Below are 19,882 nucleotides of genomic sequence, written 5' to 3'. Positions count from 1 at the left end.
AGGACGAAAGGGGAAATGTTCCTTCGCATAGACATTGTACAATGTGGAAAAAATGAGAACAAAACAAAATAGAATTATGGGGGAATTAATTAATGTATGGAGGAATTTAATTTGTAGGTATGGATGTGATACAAGGAAATGAATATTTATAGACTTAGGGAACGGAGGATTATTGGTTTGTTGATGGTTTCCATACGACTCTAGGGGTATGGTTTCTGGTTTGGACAACACCATACGAAAGAATAATTTTAATCGAATCATATCATTTCGTACAGATCAAACTTACGGCATCTTAACTTAAAGTTATCCATTTGAGACTATGAAATTTTACAATTTATAAGAGTAAGACGTGATAAGAGATGTCGGGATCATGTGTATAGGCCAGATTGAGAAATGAGAATGTTTATAAGGAATGTCTTGAACTAATCCTATTTAAACTGTGGTATTCAGACATAAATATATGTTTATATTGATCCTCTTTTGTTTGTGTTGTACACTTGTACTGTTGTAGGATACTTCTTTTTCTTAGGTTTATATAACTAACAACTAACTAATAACTATATAACATAGAGTATGACATACATTACCAATAAATAATAATAATAATAATAATAATAATAATAATAATAATAATAAAGAAGTAATATAATAAAACAATAATTATGTATTAATTGATTTTATGTATATTTTTTGATTGATATGATGCGTATAATAACTAGATATACTAACATACACATTATTATTATTATTATTATTATTATTATTATTATTATTATTATTATTATTATTATTATTTTGTAAAGGCACATAGTTGATATGAGTATATGACATATTTAATTAATTAGTGCATCATATACTTTTCTTTTTGACGAGATGCATCATTCTTTTCTAGTTACATAAAATTATCGAGCTCTATTTAATTAAGAAAAAAAAAATCATATTTTGTCATTCCAACGATATAATGATATAGCTCTTTCATCCCTCATTAGTAATTTAAGCATGTAGTGTCCTCGATCAACTTTCTAATTTGTCTAACAATGAGTTTTTGTGTTTATTACTATTATTAGTTGTGGCCAAGTTTATTATTTTTATTTTTTATTTTTTGTTTTTGTTTTTGGGTGTACCCATTTCCATACCCAAAGTCAAGGATCGAATCATTGACGTTTGATTAATGATAGATGAGTCCCTTCTACTCAACCACACCCCCAGGTTTGTGGCCAAGTTGAAAAATCATGGTTAATTCAATTCACAACACACCTTAAGGTAATAGTTGTGAGTTTTCCTCGTCACAAAAAAAATAATAATAAATTATTAGTTAGGCATCGTTAACATGCAGGGCGGGCGAGATGGGCATCCACCCTGGGCCCAACGTTGGGAGGGCTTCCCTAGCTTGGTTTTTTATTTTTTGATGAAGTTAAAATTAATAAATACTCTGTATATATTAGCAAACATTGAATTAATTTATAGAGTTAGTCAATATTTTGGTCCCTCAATTGTTTCCCAACCATCAATGTCGTCCCTAGTTTTCAATTTTAACTAATTTGATCCTCGAATTGTTTAAAATCTCATCAATTAAAACCTTTCAGGGACCAAAATGGTAACTTTCACATTTTAAAAATTTCATCAATTTGGTCACTGAAAGGGTATAATTAACGAAATTTTAAACAATTTGATAGTTAAATTGGTTGAAATTGAAAACTAAAAACTACATTGATAGTTGGGAAACAATTAAGGGACCAAAACGTTGATTTCCCCTTATTTATAATTACACTTCATACAGGAACCCAAAGTTTGAATGGACACTATTCCAAGAATATTCTAAAGTGTTTTTTATTTAATAAAAAAAATATATGTTTACAAAAATTCAAAATTATCAGTTAATTATTTTCAGTTAATCCATCTAATCTTTTAACTTAATATATTAAGAGTTATTATATTTATTTTGCTCCGACTTATAAAATGATAGGACGGACCATGTAACATAAATTAGAGGCATTTTGGTAATTGTGGTACGAATAATTGGAGAGATTCATTATTTCAATTATAAAATTTACACTTGAAATGATAAAGTCTAGTAAAAAATTTACCAAACTACTTTATTTTCATCACCATTACCTCCCTTACCCTGGAGCATCAGTAGATGAAGCAACTTCTACAAGGACTAATTTTGCCTCCCTACGGCTTCTAACAAAAGCTGCTTAAAACCCCAAATAACAATTCAACGAACCCTCTCCACTCTCCTTTCTCTTCCACATCACTTAAAAGCTGTAAAAAAATCAACAAAATGCCTTCAATGGTGATGGTTTAAATATAAAAGATAAAATTAAGTTTTCATATTAAAAGATAAAGTTGTCGCGCAAGCTAACTTACTTTGTTAAAATTATATTTAAATAGAGTTCAACGGGTGGCTAATTATACTACCGGCAGAAAAGACAAGAATAAAATAATAAAATAGCTGTAGAATGACAATTAATATAAAAGTAGAACAATTTATATGACTAGTTTGATCCTAATATACAATGAAAAGCCTGTAATTAAATCTAAGAATATAGTAAAAAATTAACAAACTAAATTCTATCTCATAAAAATCTGTAACTATAATTTCTAACACTCCCTCAAGCTAGAGCATATAGATGCCAAAAGCTTAGAGATCAGATTAACATAATACGTAGTCAACTCATCCTCAATCAGAAACGAACCAAATCTACTTAATCAAAATATAGGGTTAAATTTCTGGCTTTCTGGGCTGTTTTATCTTCTCAATTATTTGATGGCAAATTCTGAGATGACGCATGCTATGATCTATTTCAAGAAATTAAGGGGTCGTTTACTAACTTGGAAGAATGGAGGATTTTTCAAAAAAAGGGAGAATTAGAGAAGTGGAAAAATGGAGAATGAAAAACTTGTTTACTAAAATCTTTCCTCCAAATTTACATTCTATCTCCATTCTCCACTTTTTCACTAAATTTGGAGAATAGATAAACAAAGTTCTCCTAATGGAAGAATGGAGGAAGGTGCGCGCGTGTGAACAGTGCCATCCTTAAGGTCCATGGATCGATTCCTACAAATGGCACATTAGCGTATATTCATGCATTTTCTATTTTTCCCCTTCCCTGCGCACAGCCGCCCACAACTGATTATTTACCATTTTCGTTTTAATTACTCATTATTATTATTACAGTTTTTACTTCCCATTTTGTGCTTTTCACATTCAAAATTATTTTTATTATTATTTATTTTTAGCGTTTTTTCCTTTAATTACTATTATTATTATTATTATTATTATTATTATTATTATTATTTTGAGTATTACGGAGTATTATTATTATTATTATTATTATTATTATTATTATTATTATTATTATTATTTATGTACTAAAATGATTGAAATAGTTATAATTATCTAGAAATATGTTTTTATCAATTTTTGTTACCTTTTATACATTTAGTATTAGTGTATTGGAATTTTTTTATTAAAAAATTAAATTTGTAAAATAAATTATTATTATTATTATTAGTATTATTATTATTATTATCTTTTTCATTTTCCTCCTACTTATATACACGAATTTGTTGTTGTTATTATTAAATTATTACTATTATTATTATTAAATTATTACTATTCTTATTATTATTATCATTATTACTATTATTATTATTATATTATTATTATTATTATTATTATTATTATTATTATTATTATTATCTTTGTTGTAGAAATATACAAATACTATATGGGATGATTGTTTTTAATAGAATAGAAAATCAGAAAAATAAAAAATTAGAGGAATGGAAATATGGAAAACTGGAAGAATGGAGAAAGAAAATTGGAGAAATGGAAGAATAGAAAACTGGAAATGGAAAAACAGAGAAATGAAGTAAACAACCCCTAAAGATTGAATATATTAATTTGATCTGGACTGGTCCTAGGTATGGGTTGGTTTGACGTTTTACCTCTGCAACCAAAAAAAAAAAAAAAAAAACTAATTAGAAACCAAGATTATGATGACAATATACGAACGCATCCAACAAAAGATTCTTTCTTTATTAATTTAAACACAGCATGACATCATCTGACAGACTAACCAAATAATAAATCTGGGACATGTCGTTCTGGTTTGTTCTTTGCTGCTAAAATTCACAGAACTTGCAATCATGGTTGCGTCACCCCACAATTGATAAGCTCAACACGTGGCGTAAGAAACCAAGAACATCGTGACCCATGGCATCACAGCGCATGATGGTTATGGAGAAAAAGAAAAAAACTGGGCAAACATCACTTGTACATTTAGGCAATTAATTCAGTTTGAAGATTGTCACCAACTTTGAGATAAGACAGACATGGTTAAGGTAAGCTATATATGCGATTACGTTAATCTTTCAAATGACTAAAAGACACGTAATTAATCGTAATTGTGTTGTGTGCGCGGCCGGGTTGTGGAGGAAACCTCATTTGCTTTTTATGCTGTCATGTTTTTTGCCTAACTATATCTAGGGTTAACGGTTAAAACCCAACTACCAAAGAGACCAAATTACAATTCCTCAGTCTTCCCAAAATAGACAAATAAACTCGATCGATCGCCGGACAGCATGCATATGATAGACTACCATTTTTGAGTTTCATGGTTCATATATGAATGATGGAGCCATGGGCCCAAAGACATTTAGACCAAAGAGTAGAGAGTAATGAGTTTAGGAAATAGTTGGAGCTTATAGGCAAGATTTTTGGAGCTTAAATTGGATTGAGAAATAGATTTGAGAGAGACCAGGGATACATTTACTAACAGAATTTGTTTTCTAATTTTTCGGTTTTCATTCCCTGTTTTCCATTCTCTATTTTCTTTTTAGAAAATTTGTTTACTCACACTTATTTTTTTAATTTTTTTTTAAAATTAACGTTATAAAATTAACACAAGTTTAATTTCGAGTGCTTTTTAGATCTTATATTTAAAATATTTTTACATACGTTTGGTTTAAATGGAATAAATTTAATTTTTTTTATTTTTTTTTTTACTTTTAAGTCTAATATATGTAAAATTTTTACATTTGATAACTGAACAAAATTTATATATGTATATATAACATAATAACTATAAAAAAAAAATATCCGAAACAATAACCTACTAAGTTCACCTAAAATTTAGTTTAGATAATATTAATATTTTTTGAGCTAATATTTAAAATACTTTTTGGATATATTCATTTGAATTACATGTATATGAATATACAACTTTTACTTTGAATTCTAATATATGTGAGATTTCAATATTCGAACTAATAATCTATTGAGTTCAATCAAAATCTAAAACATTATACATAGTTTAATTCTTAATTTTGATAATGCAAATAATGTCTAACTTTAAAGTGTAAGCAAATAAGTTATGTTTAAATAAATAAAGTAAGTAAACAAGATAGAAGATAGTGATAAGTAAAATAAGATGATAATGAATGTAATCATAGTAATGTGGTTATAGTGACATATAACTAAATACATGATAGATGATTCTGTTTTCCATTTAGAAAACAGTTTTAAGAGTGTTCCAGTTTTCCAGATATTTCAAATTATTTTCAATTTTCAAAATGAAAAACTATGCTAGTAAACATGTTTAAATGGAAAATTGTGCTAGTAAACACGTTTTCTGTTTTCTATTTTTCAGTTTCCAGAAATTTTTGGAAATTTTCTGAAATTTTCAGTTAGTAAACGCCCCCCAGAGTTTCTGAGATGGGTCAAAAATGAAGAAATACATAAAGTATAGGATGTCAAAATTTGAAATGCAAAAACTGAAAAAAGCATTAAGGACGCGTTTGGTGATGCGAAAATGGAGCTAAGAAGGAAGAGTTACCCAAAGGGAAGGGATGCCAATTTTGCCCCCGCCTAGGTGGCGGCCCCAACCCTGCCCATCTCGATGGAGCGACTGGGGTGGCGAAGGTTGGAAATTCGCCAACTCTTGGCTGAGGCAGCAATTTGGTTCTCACCCACTGACTAACCAGCCAACTAGGCCAGCATATCATTTGCCTAGCTTGGTCAACGGGTCACTGTGGTCCTGATAGAACCATGGTCGAGATTAGTAGGTCGGCCAGTGGGAGGGAGACTTTTGGTCGATTGGTTGGTCCATGAGCAGTTTGGTTGTCTGCCCATTGGTTGGCCCATGGGCGGTGTCGTTTGGGCGATAGGTTGGGAAGTGAGTCTAATGACAGTTTAAGGTCTTAATGATATAATATGGTTATTAATGCACAAATATAATAATAATAATAATAATAATAATAATAATAATAATAATAATAATAATAATAATAATAATAATAATATTATTATTATTATTATTATTATTATTTTTATTATTATTATTATTGTGTGTAGATATTACGTTACTGGTTCATCTACTGGTTAATCAATTAACAATTCATATTATTATTAATTACGTAATGAAATCGAATGAAACAGTAAGTAAATGAAGAAGAACACAAGGATTTGTTTATCCAGTTCGATGCAAACCACATCTATGCCTAGGGCACCACCAACAAGAAATTCAATATGTGATCAAAGAGATGGTAATAGAAGTCATCATAGCTGGATTAATATGGATCGGAATACATTTCAATAAATGATAAAATTACTTGAGCTTCTTCTATTCAAGATCAATGAAATCCAGATTGATCGTCTTGAAAAATAACTTTTAGAGTATTTCTTGTAAAGCGGTTAGAGAGAGCGAGATTTCTTTTTAAATCAATTCTTATCATCTCTCTTATAACTACATTCTCTCTAAACAAAAATTATACTAACTTGGTGAGGGTATGTAACTACGTACCAAAATATTTTCATGTAGTCCAATTACTTTTTCATCCTTGAGGTTTTAATTGGGAGAATAATCTAACTTCTCAATTAAATAGGGATAATCTCGTAAAATACCTATCTGGAATAGCCTCAGGACATATCTGTTGCAAGTTCTGTTCCACTATATCATCACTCACTCCGAATCAACCGCACTAAGTCCTAACCTATTCTATTTGCCAATTACAAAATGGGTTTATAAAATAAACCCTAACAACCCTAACAACAACAACAACAACAACAACAACAACAACAACAACAACAATAACAACAACACCAATAATAATAATATATGGATTCCAAAAAAAAAAAAAAAAACACAAATAGTGAATGGGTGCTTTTTTTTTTTTTACATTGTGAAAACTGATCTTTCTTTCAAGTTGTATTCTCAAATAGTGATAATATTATACCATAGTATATATGGGTATAAGAAATAATATCATTCACCAAGGATGTAGCGCATTCGTGCTGATAACGTGTTTTGAATTGAGACATTTCATCGCATGATGAATTGTTGTATTGTTCTTAATTCAAAATGTAACCAATATATGTAAATATTATAGAGTAAAACAAGAAAGACAGTAATGGAAAGACAAAAATATATAAGTGAGATATTTTTTTAATATTTAAACTATATGCTACAATGATACATGGAGATGTGTAAAAGATATCGAAAAATAGAGATGGAATAGTAGAAATGGCTATAACTCCTGTAATTGAATTTGTTTATTGTATTATATAACAAATTATTTTTTAATAGATTATTGGTGAATTTGCTGATCTCATTGTGTGTTTATAAGGAATTTACATATCTAATAAAAAAAATGACCCGTCATAAATGACTAATAAGAAGTGATAATTGTAATCTCTAACATGTCATAATAAATAATTTTAAATAAATTATTAAAACAAATTTATTTCTAACAATTGCTCTAACTAAATTCATAAGAGGAGTTTGGAAAATGTCTTATCATCCAGGGGCCGTTTGGTTGACTTGGTTCACGGAATGTCAGATTACCTTAGATTCTTGGGAATGATAGAATCTTGTGTTTGGTTAAAACTGAGATATGTAATATAAAGTTGTTTGGTTGAAGGGTTGTTCTTTATGTTATAATGGCTATTTTATTTTAATACCCTCAACATTTTTATGCATTTCAATATATGAAGTTCAAAAATTTTGTATTTGTAAAAGGAATGAACTTCAATATTATTGATGTGAAGCTACTAGGTATAAATAGTATACAAGAGAGAGCTAATAGCTAGGAAGTTACAATAGTTAATCTAACATAGCTATTCTAAAGGAGAACAACATATTGATAAACAATATCAACCACACATATCCTTAACACGCCCCCGCAAGATTGAGGATCCGTCAGATACTCCAATCTTGGAGCGAAAATGAAGAAACAGGTGACGGCCCAACGGCTTAGTGAGAAGATCCGCTAGCTGAGCCGAGGTAGGAATGTGGCGAACAACCAACGCACCACTTGTAACCAATTCTCGTACAAAAAAGTAGTCCAACGCCAAGTGTTTCACGCGTGAGTGAAAAACTGGGTTTTTGCAGACGTAAGTGGCGCTGAGATTATCACAGAAAAGAACGGGCGGTTGTGCTAGAGTTAAGTGTAGCTCCTGAAGCAAATTCTTAATCCAGAGAACCTCTGCTGCTGCATTGGCCAAGGCTCGGTACTCAGCCTCTGTCGAGGACCGCGAAGCAGACTTATGCCGCGTGGACTTCCAAGAGATAAGGTTGGTGCCCAGATACACTAGGTAGGCCGTAGTAGAGTGCCCAGCAGTGCTGCTCCCACCCCAGTCAGAGTCGGTATAGACACGTAGCGATAATGGCTGACCAACACGAAGAAACAAGCCAAGGCAAACAGTCCCTTTAAGATACCGAAGCAGGCGTTTCGCAGCTTGCCAGTGTAACTCCGAAGGCGCATGCATGAACTGCGAGAGTCGATTGACCGCAAAGGCCACATCCTGGCGGGTGATCACCAAGTACTGCATAAGGCCTAGCAAACGACGAAACTGAGTAGCATCCGTCGCAGAACCAGGTGACTGAAGTGGCACGAGTTTGTCCGAAACAGCAAGTGGTGTTGAAACATCCTTTGCACCATCCATTTGAACTGTGTGAGTATATCAGTTATGTACTGGCTTTGTGAAAGGAACATACCATCAGCCGTAGAGATGACCTCGACACCTAAGAAATGATGAAGTGTACCGAGATCCTTTAGAGCAAACCGGGCTGACAGAGTCTTCACAAACCGATCTAGCCATGGAACATTATTGCCTGTCAGCAAAATGTCATCTACATAGACTAAGAAATAAACAGTTACATCATGAGACGAATAAATGAACAATGAAGCATCAGCTCGAGACTTGGTGAACCCACAGCGCTGCAAAAATAGTGAGAGCTCCTGGTACCAAGCCCGCGGGGCTTGTTTGAGGCCATACAAAGCCTTGGTTAACCTGCAAACATGAGAAGGGTAAAGCGGATCAACATATCCCGGTGGCTGTTCCATGTAAACTTCCTCATGAAGCGTGCCATGCAGAAAGGCGTTATTAATGTCCAACTAGCGCACACACCAGCGGTGACTTAATGCAATAGTCAGGACCAATCGGATAGTGACTGGTTTCATAACCGGACTGTAAGTTTCGAAATAGTCCCGACCCGCTGTCTGCAGAAACCCTTTGGCCACAAGACGTGCCTTGTACCGATCAACGGAGCCATCCGATTTGCGCTTGACACGGTAGACCCATTTGCAACCAATCGGAACCCCTGCTCCACGTGGTACCAATTTCCACGTGTTGTTACGGTGCAAAGCTTCGAATTCTTCGTCCATAGCTTTCTTCCACCTAGCATCCTTGAGGGCCTGGGCGACGGTAGACGGCTCTATAGGAGAATAAGGCTCTTGATACCATGTAAAAGGAATGAACTTCAATATTATTGATGTGAAGCTACTAGGTATAAATAGTATACAAGAGAGAGCTAATAACTAGGAAGTTACAATAGTTAATCTAACATAGATATTCTAAAGGAGAACAACATATTGATAAACAATATCAACCACACATATCCTTAACAGTATTAACTTTCACTGAGTATGTGTGATGCACTTCAATTTTAATTTTTATTAACTTTCACTGCAAAAGAACAAATTCTTATACTAGGCATAATGAGAATCGATAAGATTGCAAAAATAATTGCTCATTAAGGGGAAAGTTAACATTAACAAGAATTATAGAATCAGTAAACCGTGCACAAATAATTGCATTCAGCGATGCGAGAGAGAAACCATGAAATATCAAACACATAGTTCGTAAAAGAGTGGAGGGTAGAGTATGTAAAAAAGCAAGGGAATGTTACATAACATAACGAAACCAAGGGAATCACATTCCCTTCAAAATAAGGAAAATGCTGATGTGGACGCTAAATAAGATTCCGATGGAATGTTAGAAAACTTCAACCAAACACATGAATATTATATAACTAGCTAAAGATAATCTTAGTTATCTTAGATAACCCGAACCAAATCCACCCCCCCCCCCCCTCCCCCCAAAGTCTAGCTTGTTTGATCAACTTTAACTTGTTTGATAGGTTAAACAACTAATATGAGTGTTTTGTAAACATATTTTTAGTTTAGTTTATTGATACTAATAAATTATATTTTTAATATTAAGTTGTCGTTGAAACAATGGAACTTCATTTGGAGTTAGGAACAATTAAAACGGTCCAGCACTGTACGCCCCGCATCTCCTAAAATAACGTTGTTTTGTTAAGTTGTGTGGGGAGTAGACGCAACAGAGTGTATGTGTATTATGATATATAATTATGTACATTATGTTATACAATTATGTATATTTTGATATACAATTATGTACATTTTCGAAACATGAATTTTTTTTTTTTTAACAAAATTAGCAGCAAACACGGAAAAGCGAAATTTTCAAAAAAAAAAAAAAAAACACAAAACGACGTCATTTTGCCCATTGTGTGCCCTGGTGCACAATATAAATTGCCCGTCAGAACCCGCCAGTGCAATGCATAGAAATAAAACAGATGTGAAGTGATATGATACAAAGAGAGTAGAAACTGCAGCATCACAGATATGGATCATCATTCATATATATATATATATATATATATATATATAGTTTTTATTACAGACATAAGTATCTAACTAACGTTCTGACAATCTTATTCAGTTATCCCCAAAGATGAGAGAAGCCTCACTTGCCTTCATCTTTGTCTTTCTTGGATTCTGCAACAACCACTTCCTAGTAAATAACTACTTAGACTTAGACTAGGACTTCAACATTCCATCTGTACATTTCTTGTGCTGGAACTGGGATGCTTATGATCACCAATCCATTGTCAGTGTTATAGTTGAAGTCAGTAATGGCACCATCCAATGAGCATTTCAGAGGGCGCTGGGAGGTGTAAATTCCGAATCGGCCACACCCCCTAACGGTGAGAGAGATCGTTGCAGTTGGTGGCCGGTTTTCGCTTAGACAAGTTGGCACCTCAGAAGAGACTACTTCACCATCAACGTGTTCTGGCTTGTCAGAAACCAGATGGACTTCGTACTTCTCCACAGCACCGCCACTGTTGAACATGTCTAGTAAGCCAATTGGTGCAAATGAGATGTTTGGGGCAATGTCCTGCAACAACACAATCAATTGATCTTATGTATATATATCGGCTAATAGCAGAGAACAGAGGGGAGAATGTTAGAAAGAGTGGCAGACCTTGAGAGGAGAGATATGGAAGAGTTCATACTCTAGAACCCCAAGAGTCACAGGCAGTGAAGCACCTTTTGGTAAGCGAACTATCTCCCCTGCAAAGCAAAGAGTAATTTTTATAAAATGGTAATAAGCATCAATTTGTAGAAATCTGATATCTTGTTTATAATTGAAGCATGTGCTCCATCTCAACTAAAAGTCTAAGCTGTTAGTTGGATTGCGCATTTATGTTTATATATTATATATATGCTCAACATATGGACAACTAGACACATACCTGATCTGTAGGTGTATATAACCGTGTCTCCACTCCAATCTGGACTAGCGATTTGAGCTATGGAATCAACGTCGGTAGCCTGAACAGAACCAGTGAGGGTGCCAGGTGATGTGTCATGAATACGCGTCTTCTTTGCAACTCGGCACCAGCCAGCACCTTGGCAGTTGAACACACCAACCACACCCGTGCATTTGTTCACATTCCAAATCTTAAGCAAGCTGTTCAATATAAATATGCATTTGAGTTTTCTTGATCTCTCTCTCAAGTCTCAAACTAACAAGTCACAGGCAGGAAAGTAAATTGAAGACCTGGTTCCATCTCTAGCTGGATCAGTGAAAAGGCAGTCAATGGTTGGTCGGCCAGGCAATTGGGCACGAAGCACTGATCCATCAGGAAGGACTAGCTTCTTCAAAAGCTCAAAGTTGTGGTTTCCAGGCTTGTCACTAATATCAGAAGACAACCATATTAGAGGACAACCCATGTATAGAGTGAAACCATCACGGAGAATTTATCAATTTAACATAGAGCATAATTCACACCTGACATAAATAGCAGATCCTCCAATAGATCGAGCTGCAGCATGATACTCAGCAGTTGGATGTAGGCTCTGCAAGACAAGTTAGTTGTTTAGGAAAACCTGAAGTGGAAAAGAAATCTAAGCAAGCCAAAAGGAAACGACGCAGATGTACTAACATGGAACATATCCCAATCAGGTTGCACGAATTCTCCCAAGAACAGCGTGTTATAGGCCACAGCCGCAATATGGATTGTATGAGAAGCAGGATCATGAGGATAGTAATCATCAGAAGCTCTAACTATGGCAGTCTGCTTGGCACTGTAGAGGGAATCAGTATTATGAGACATGCTGGCAATACAGCCATTATCAGGGAAGTTGCGTGCAATGGATGCTTCAAGGGCCTGGAGATAACTTCGTGTGAGAGTAACTCTACCACCATGTCCAGCTCCAAGAGTCTCTATAATATTTTGCACGTCGACTTTGACTCCATCGACACCACACGAGGCCAGATAAGCATGAAGTTCATTGTAGAAGTTGAGGACCTTTTTGGGGTGTACCAGACCCAAGCCATGAACTGCAAGACTGTCCATCACAATGTCAGGTTGGTTTCCAAGTACACCGGGGGACTGGACAGGGTATGCTAATGCAGTCTCGTAGTGCTCCATTCCAGGACCGGATGGTTGTACTCCACCCCAGTAACCCGCCATAGCATGCCATACATAGACATATCTGGAACAAAGGAAGATCATAAATAATGCATGATTTACTCTAATCAAACTCGTTTCACTACATGGAATACTGACAGAATTTGAGAGATTATTGAGCAATATAGAAAAATGGAGGAAAGGGGAAGAAACAGCTCCTTTACAGAGAAAAAAGCGAACAAGTACTAGATGAGTAATGATTTTTAGGAAAAATCTACTAGATGATTAATCCATCTTCACCATATAAACTAATCAACTATGGAGTTAGACGACTTACTTCACTTTGAACTGTTGCTTTGCTTTCTCCACAACTTGCTTCAATCCTGATTCTTGTTCACCTTTTGTTTCATTTTTTTGGAACTTTGAGTTTTCTTTTATCCCTATTAGTCTGTTTGCAAACCTGCAAGATAAATAATGTCACATGAATTGATGTATATGTTAAACAGACAAAGGTCAAATTGCATGAGAAACAACTCTCCAGGAAGAAAAAGATAAGGACTCACTGTGCGCCTTCTTGAACAATACATTCAGGGTCCTTGGGTTCGCTACCAATTTGTTGCCAACCATCATCTATGATCAGGAAGCGTGGAGTGACACCTCCCTCGGACAAGCTGTGGTATTCATATTAAACAAATTAGTCAAAAAGACACAGACCATGGGTATCAGTTTTGCAGTAAGAGAACAAAATTTCCAGAAATATAAGTACAGATTAAGAATTTACCTTTTAAGGCCTTGTTCGACACCCTCCGCTGTGACATCAGTGTAAAAGGCATCCCATGTGCACCAGCCAAACCAGTCAAGAATTGATGGCAACTACAAGCAACCAAGATATATGTTTTTCAGATGCTCTTCATATCACATAATCAAGCACCAGTTAGAATAGACAGGAGAATACACACTCCCTTTACCTTTTTCCTCTCTCGGTGATGGAAAGTCTGCAAGTGTTTCTCAACAGCTCTGTTGAATGGGAAAGTAGTTGCATTAAGGAAATAAATCCTTCAGGTGAAAACGGCAACTCATGAAACATTAAGGACTTACTTAACAGCTTGATTTATGACTTCAAAGGGATTAGGTCCAGCATGCATGTAGACAAGATAAAGCCCTTGGTTGGTTTCTACAGAACTATCTCCTGCAAAATCAAAATATACCAAAAAAAGCCAAGGCCACTTTAGTCCTTTCAAGCTCATTTGCTTCTAATTGTTCTTCCATGGTTTGTGAACTCCAGTAAATTGTTTCGTGTTACAATGATGATTGTTTTCATTTGTAAACAGCTCAGTTATGATAAAATTAACACAGTGCAAAACCTTATGATATAGTGTATTTACAGAGCAGAACAGATATGGTTTACACAAGTTACAGTGTGTAGTAATAACCAATGACTGGGCCATACGAAACGTACCACTCTCAAAGCAGATCTCCATTTCATTCTTCTCATTGCCTTGAAGAACTGCACGAAATGGTCCTTCAAGGAGCGGGAGAAAAACAGTATAGATAGTTGGGGCATCTTCAGGTTCACCTTCACCGGTGTCTTTGCTCTCCACAAGCATGAATTGGGTCTCCAGAGGAATATCGTTTCCACATGTTCCCATCCTCTGTGTCATCCACCATAGCTTGAAACGGAATAAACACATAAACCGGAGACCCCTATTATGTGAGACAAAAAATTATTACAATTGGCAAATCAACATTTCTTGTCGGCAAATCAACATTTCTTGTTGGCAAATCAACAAGTCTGGGCATAGTATAGACTCACTCTAAGACACCAATGGGGGAAACATGTAAGCTTTTGCTATGTGAAGCTGTGGCTCCAATGAATGCACCGGCAACAAGTCCCACACCGGATCCTGGTGTCAGCACAATGTTGTCTGGCACACCTTTAAGCAAGGTCTTGCCATGGACCACAAGGTTCCCATCAGTGATAGAGATATTGGGTGTGATCGTCATCTTCGTGCAACTCACTGCTCTTCTACAATAAACTGCACGAGGCACACCAAAGTTAGAGACAGGGATTGTAGCTGAACATCTGAAAATATAATAAATAAATTGCAATAAAAACAAAAGATCCAAACTACAAAACAGCACTGTATTGCCAATTTTGTCAAGTATAAATTTTCACAGTTATGGGAAATGAAAGCATAGTTTCATGAACAAAGTCAGTCGCAGTGGCACATCAGGATTGTAAAATTCATCAACAATAATTACTGAGACAATTCGACAAATAAAATTTGCAATTCTTAAAGCTTATGCTTTACTCGCAACACTATACCTACTTTATACTTCATAAATGGATTGACAACAAAATAACTGTTTGACAATTTCAACCTCTATCTGCAATTACTCAAAATTACCAACCTCTGTGATAGGATTCTTGATCTAAAAAATATTACTGGTACTAATTAATCTGCTATATGGCTATGTTAAGCATAAAACCATTTCTAGTGTTCACCAGAAACTTGTGGACCATCTATACCTACTTTCTACTGTTGCACTATAGGGACTTCAAAAGAGCCCTTTTTCTTTGGTACCCAAAATGAAGAATAAAAATATAGAAGAAACAGAGAGCATCTTACAAGGACAGAAAAGTGAAAAGGGCGAAAAAGAATCAAAGTGGTTGATGTTGGAGGTCTTAGAAGTTGAGACAAGGGATTGGAGAAAGTTCCAAGTGTTCAACAATGGTCAGATCAGGGAAATTTTGGCATGAAAAATGAGAAACAGGATCAATAGTCTGGGAAAGGTGATAATAAATCCCTACTGATCAATTGTATCTTTTTAAGAATCTGATGAGAAGCACTTTAAGGGTGTCTTTACTATATGGAAAAAAAATTTCATTAAAAATTGACTGTGGAGAATGAAAAAGTGAAAAATTAGAGAATAAAGCCAAGTTTTATGGTGAGTAGTTTATTACAGGGTTGAGAGAAGTAAGTTTGAATGATATGGGAGGGAGGTCATAGTTTGTGAATTTTGGCAGCGAAGCTTACAGCCAAAATCTCATTTCAGTCTGTCTTATTCGCAGGGATGAGGGAACAAATTTGATGAAATCAAATGCTATTAGTTGTCAATTTATTGCATCTCGGATTCTCATTCGTATAATTTTACAACTTTAAACTGTAATCACCGCCTAGGTCCGGAGGCAACAGTACTCCCGCCACCGCCAGTTGACGGAGGTTTTAGCGTCGGCATTGGAGGAGGAAACAGAACAGGAGCCAATGAAGGTATGGTATGGTATGGTACTAAATCCAAAAATTTCCAGAGTGAAATACCTAAATCAGTTTCTAAAGTTATTCACCGGCGGTTGGAAAAACCGAACCGGCTACTCCTCAAGCACCAACTCCACGGTATCACAGATTCACAGCTCCACCACAACGGAAACCAAGAAGAAGAAGAAGAAGAAGAAGAAGCAGAAGGCTCCGAAAGAAGTCCTTCAGAAACTCACCTTAATCGAGAAGGAATTCCGTTTATACGCCTCGCGCGTGTACAGGGAGAGAGAAAGGAGATAAACGCAGACACAATAATATGACTACTCAGCAGAAGCGCATTCCAGAAGGTAATGCAAACTTCATTAGAGACGAACGGTTTCTTAGCTCCGAGTACTGTAGTGAGTTGGAAGCGTTAAATGCTGGGGGGTTTATATAGCGGTATCTGAGAGGAGGAAGGCCAATTCAAAGGATTTATCTAGAGAGAAACGCTTACGTGTACGTGAATGTCGTCTAGCGCGGTTTGTCTGCATCTGCAGCCATTATAATGGATGATGTGTGCTTGGATTTGTTGCATACTTACTTGCATGTGAACTATATATGTAGCTTCAGCCTTGGATCGGGTCGGTTTTGCAGAATTCACCAAAATCAAGTTTGCCAGGCCACCACATAAATCTCTGATTTTGAGTTATGATTCACGTGTGTTAGGTAAAAAGATGACATTCTGCAGGCCAACCACGCTAACTTTCAAATATGATATTCAATAAAAAAAATTTCTCTGCGCCAAATCCTTTAGAAGTCAGATAGGTAACAAAAATGGAGTAGCCCTCTCGGTTCACAGAAGAGCCATCTCTTCCAAGGTAAAAATGATGTGACTTGGCTCCAAAGGCCAAGTTCAGAAAATTGAGAAGATAAAAGGTAAATTATAAGTGATGTGTCGAATTCCACCGGATATAGTATTCGTATGTTTTTTTTTTTGAATAATAGTATTCGTATGTTATTATGTAATATACTTGGATATAATAGCTATGATGGGATTAAAGGTCAGAGGTTTCCGAGCATGTAAGTAATCTAGTGAGAGAATTGGGCAAAAGTCCCTTCCTCTAACCTCTAGCATGGTATTTATAGGAGATTGAAGGGGCACATGTTGAAGGGTTGGCATGTGCGACACGTGTTCCTTATGCACTGGACGGTTTTGGAGGTTAGGGAAAATAGTCCACGTGTCGAGAAAAGTTTGATTAGCCAATGACTATCAGGCTCGGTCCCGGCTTTGTTGATATTGTTCATCCTTAAGGGCTAAGTACGTGAGCTCGGGTCCATCAGCCGAGCATATAGATCGGGCCAAGCTCCAAAGGGTAAGGGCAGAAGCTCATTAAGCCAATAAGAAGGTTAACTAATAGGTCGGGTCGGCCAGGTACTCTATTCAGGTCAGGTCAGATCAGATCGGGAAGAGACCATTGCCTTGCAATGAGTCGTATCTGATCACGTTCCTAGTTCAAAAAAGTCAGTAGCCTGAGGTATATTATATTCCCCATCAAGTAGCCCCTAGTCCATGTCCCGAGATAGGGTAACGTCTTGCGGGGCTCGAACTACAGGATCCTAGTGGAAAACAAAGTCTAAGGACCCTTAGTTGGGATGGGATTATGTGTAGTGCCGGCCTACGACAGACCATGCAAATCACCACCCATATACACTCACCCGCCACGTGTCATGTTGGGGTTACATGTCTTGTGATTCGTTTCAAATTTTCCAACCTCCCTCATCTATAAATACGGTGTCAAGGTAGGCCAGCCAAAATCACACTTTTCCTTTGCGATATTTCGAGAGCTTCCCGAGCTTGAATACAAGGATTTCAACAAACTCCATCAAGTCGAGCGCTCCCGACCAACTTTCTCAGTACGAACTCGTTATTTAATATTTTAGTTTATTTACATTCATAAGTCTCTAGTCTAGTATGTCTTAGGTTTTACTGACTCTCTCGGTTAACGCCCGTTCACTAAACTTCTCCCCCCCCCCCCCCCCCCTCTCCCTCCGCCCGTCTTCCTTCTAGAGGAAGGGGTATTATGTCCAAACTAGATAGTCAGAATCTCTCGGTCAAGAACTATGACGCAATAGTTAAGGTTAACTCATTCTAGTTGTACGCCATCATACGACACCATTATAGAGGAGGTCGAGCAATTTTCAAAAGTTTGGGGCGACTCGCCGAGCACAACCACTAACCAGCCGCGCGAGAGGCCGAGCATGACGGAACCTTCTCAACCCGGGACTACAGGTCCTCCCACCCGGGTAACTTCCAACCATCCTTCCATTCACTCTACCCTTGTCATCTCCCGACCTTTTCCCATTCCTTCTCCTCAGATCCTATCCCCCACTCTTACTAGTGGGCAGCACAAAGTTCTAAGCGACAAACAGGTCGGGACTTACGAGCCCCTTTTGACCCTATCCGATATCTCGGATTTGAAAATTTCTTCGACGGCCGAGCTACGTACTATGCTCGGTGTAGTCTCGGTTCAATCATTAATCGTCACCAAGGGGATTGGATTGGATTGCACCTAGACTCCCTGAAAGCCCCAATTTCCCTTCTGTTCTCGCCTTTCTTGAGCACTATGGGGTCGTACCCTGTTAGATCTGTCCAGACGCACATCGGATTCTAGTCTACTTCCCTCATATATTTTCCTGACACAATATTCCTTGCACCCTCGAGCTCTTTCATTTTATGTGGCTGCTATAAGTCAAGTACGCTTATTGGTGCTTTTGGATTAGTGCTTTTAGATTTTTATTTTACTTTTTCTTTTTGTTCATTTTGGTGCATTGGATGTCATTATATTAAAATCAATTGCCTTAATTTTTAATTTTTGTATGTTTAAAAACTTTATTCCCATTATATGGTCATACATAACTAAACATCAATATTGATAATCATTATAATTCCACCGTACTACCAAACATGCAAAATACTTTCACCAAAACCTATTACCATTTCCAAGTATTTAATTTCTATTCTGATTCCCATTCTCTAGTGTGAACCAAACACACCCTATATATTTTTGATATGTATGATTTTTTTTATTTATTTAAGAAATGGTATATTTCAGATGATATTTACAAGAGCTAACCAATATAATTAAGGGTAATATAAGAAATAGTCAAAGGCCTTGTAGTCGGGTGGTATAAATATAGTTTCTCAAAAACATATATTACATTGTAATAGAGTAAGTAGCATTAAAATAATAATAATAATATAAGAAATTAAAACTGAAAAGTAATACTCAAGTGCACGTATGATTGGGGAAGATTACGTACTGTACATGTCAAGTTAGGGTTGTGGTAGAAACTTGCATTACCAGCTCATTCTAATCCTTCAATAATTGAGCATACATACATTATTATATTTGATGGTAACTTGTCATACATATTTAATTTTATTCAAATTTTAGAAAAATATTCTTAAGGATTTAATTTTATCAAAAATAATTTTATGGGAAATGTTTTAAATTTTTAGATTGCGAGGGAAACTTGTGACAACTAACTGAGAGTGTTTACATAATAAATTTTGTTTATGTATTAAAATTTAGAAACTACACAAAAAAAGATAACTACAAAAATCTGTCAAGCACC

The 19,882-nt window shown here is 35.7% G+C and overlaps 2 protein-coding genes across 3 annotated transcripts in view; both read right to left on the bottom strand.

Annotated features, from left to right (window-relative positions):
* Window positions 1-84, bottom strand: part of LOC109153578 (polygalacturonase-like) — a 3,590-nt gene extending 3,506 nt beyond the window's left edge. The window contains exon 1 of the mRNA XM_019301436.1: window positions 1-84. This exon is cut by the window's left edge and continues 262 nt beyond it. Coding sequence (XP_019156981.1) covers window positions 1-35 — 35 coding nt within the window. The 5' untranslated portion in view covers window positions 36-84.
* A 10,791-nt stretch (window positions 85-10,875) lies between these two features.
* LOC109151085 (probable galactinol--sucrose galactosyltransferase 2) lies at window positions 10,876-16,863 on the bottom strand. 2 transcript variants are annotated; one of them, XM_019299000.1, is made up of 14 exons: window positions 16,761-16,863; window positions 14,824-15,046; window positions 14,470-14,714; window positions 14,109-14,199; window positions 13,979-14,027; window positions 13,792-13,883; window positions 13,574-13,681; window positions 13,348-13,470; window positions 12,543-13,095; window positions 12,389-12,456; window positions 12,158-12,292; window positions 11,850-12,067; window positions 11,579-11,667; window positions 10,876-11,491 (listed from the first exon to the last, which is right to left on the bottom strand). In XM_019299000.1, the coding sequence occupies exons 1-14, from the start codon at window positions 16,795-16,797 to the stop codon at window positions 11,129-11,131; spliced, it is 2,394 nt and encodes a 797-aa protein (XP_019154545.1). In that variant the 5' UTR covers window positions 16,798-16,863; the 3' UTR covers window positions 10,876-11,128. The 2 variants fall into 2 exon arrangements, with proteins under 2 accessions (XP_019154545.1, XP_019154552.1); XM_019299007.1 differs by lacking the exon at window positions 16,761-16,863 and adding an exon at window positions 16,504-16,682.
* Window positions 16,864-19,882: the final 3,019 nt, after the last annotated feature.

This window comes from Ipomoea nil, unplaced genomic scaffold, assembly GCF_001879475.1.
Source record: "Ipomoea nil cultivar Tokyo-kokei standard unplaced genomic scaffold, Asagao_1.1 scaffold0268, whole genome shotgun sequence".
Classification (NCBI taxonomy): Eukaryota; Viridiplantae; Streptophyta; class Magnoliopsida; order Solanales; family Convolvulaceae; genus Ipomoea; species Ipomoea nil.
The sequence above is the reverse complement of the archived record's forward strand: the minus strand, read 5'-3'. Positions and strand labels throughout refer to the sequence as shown.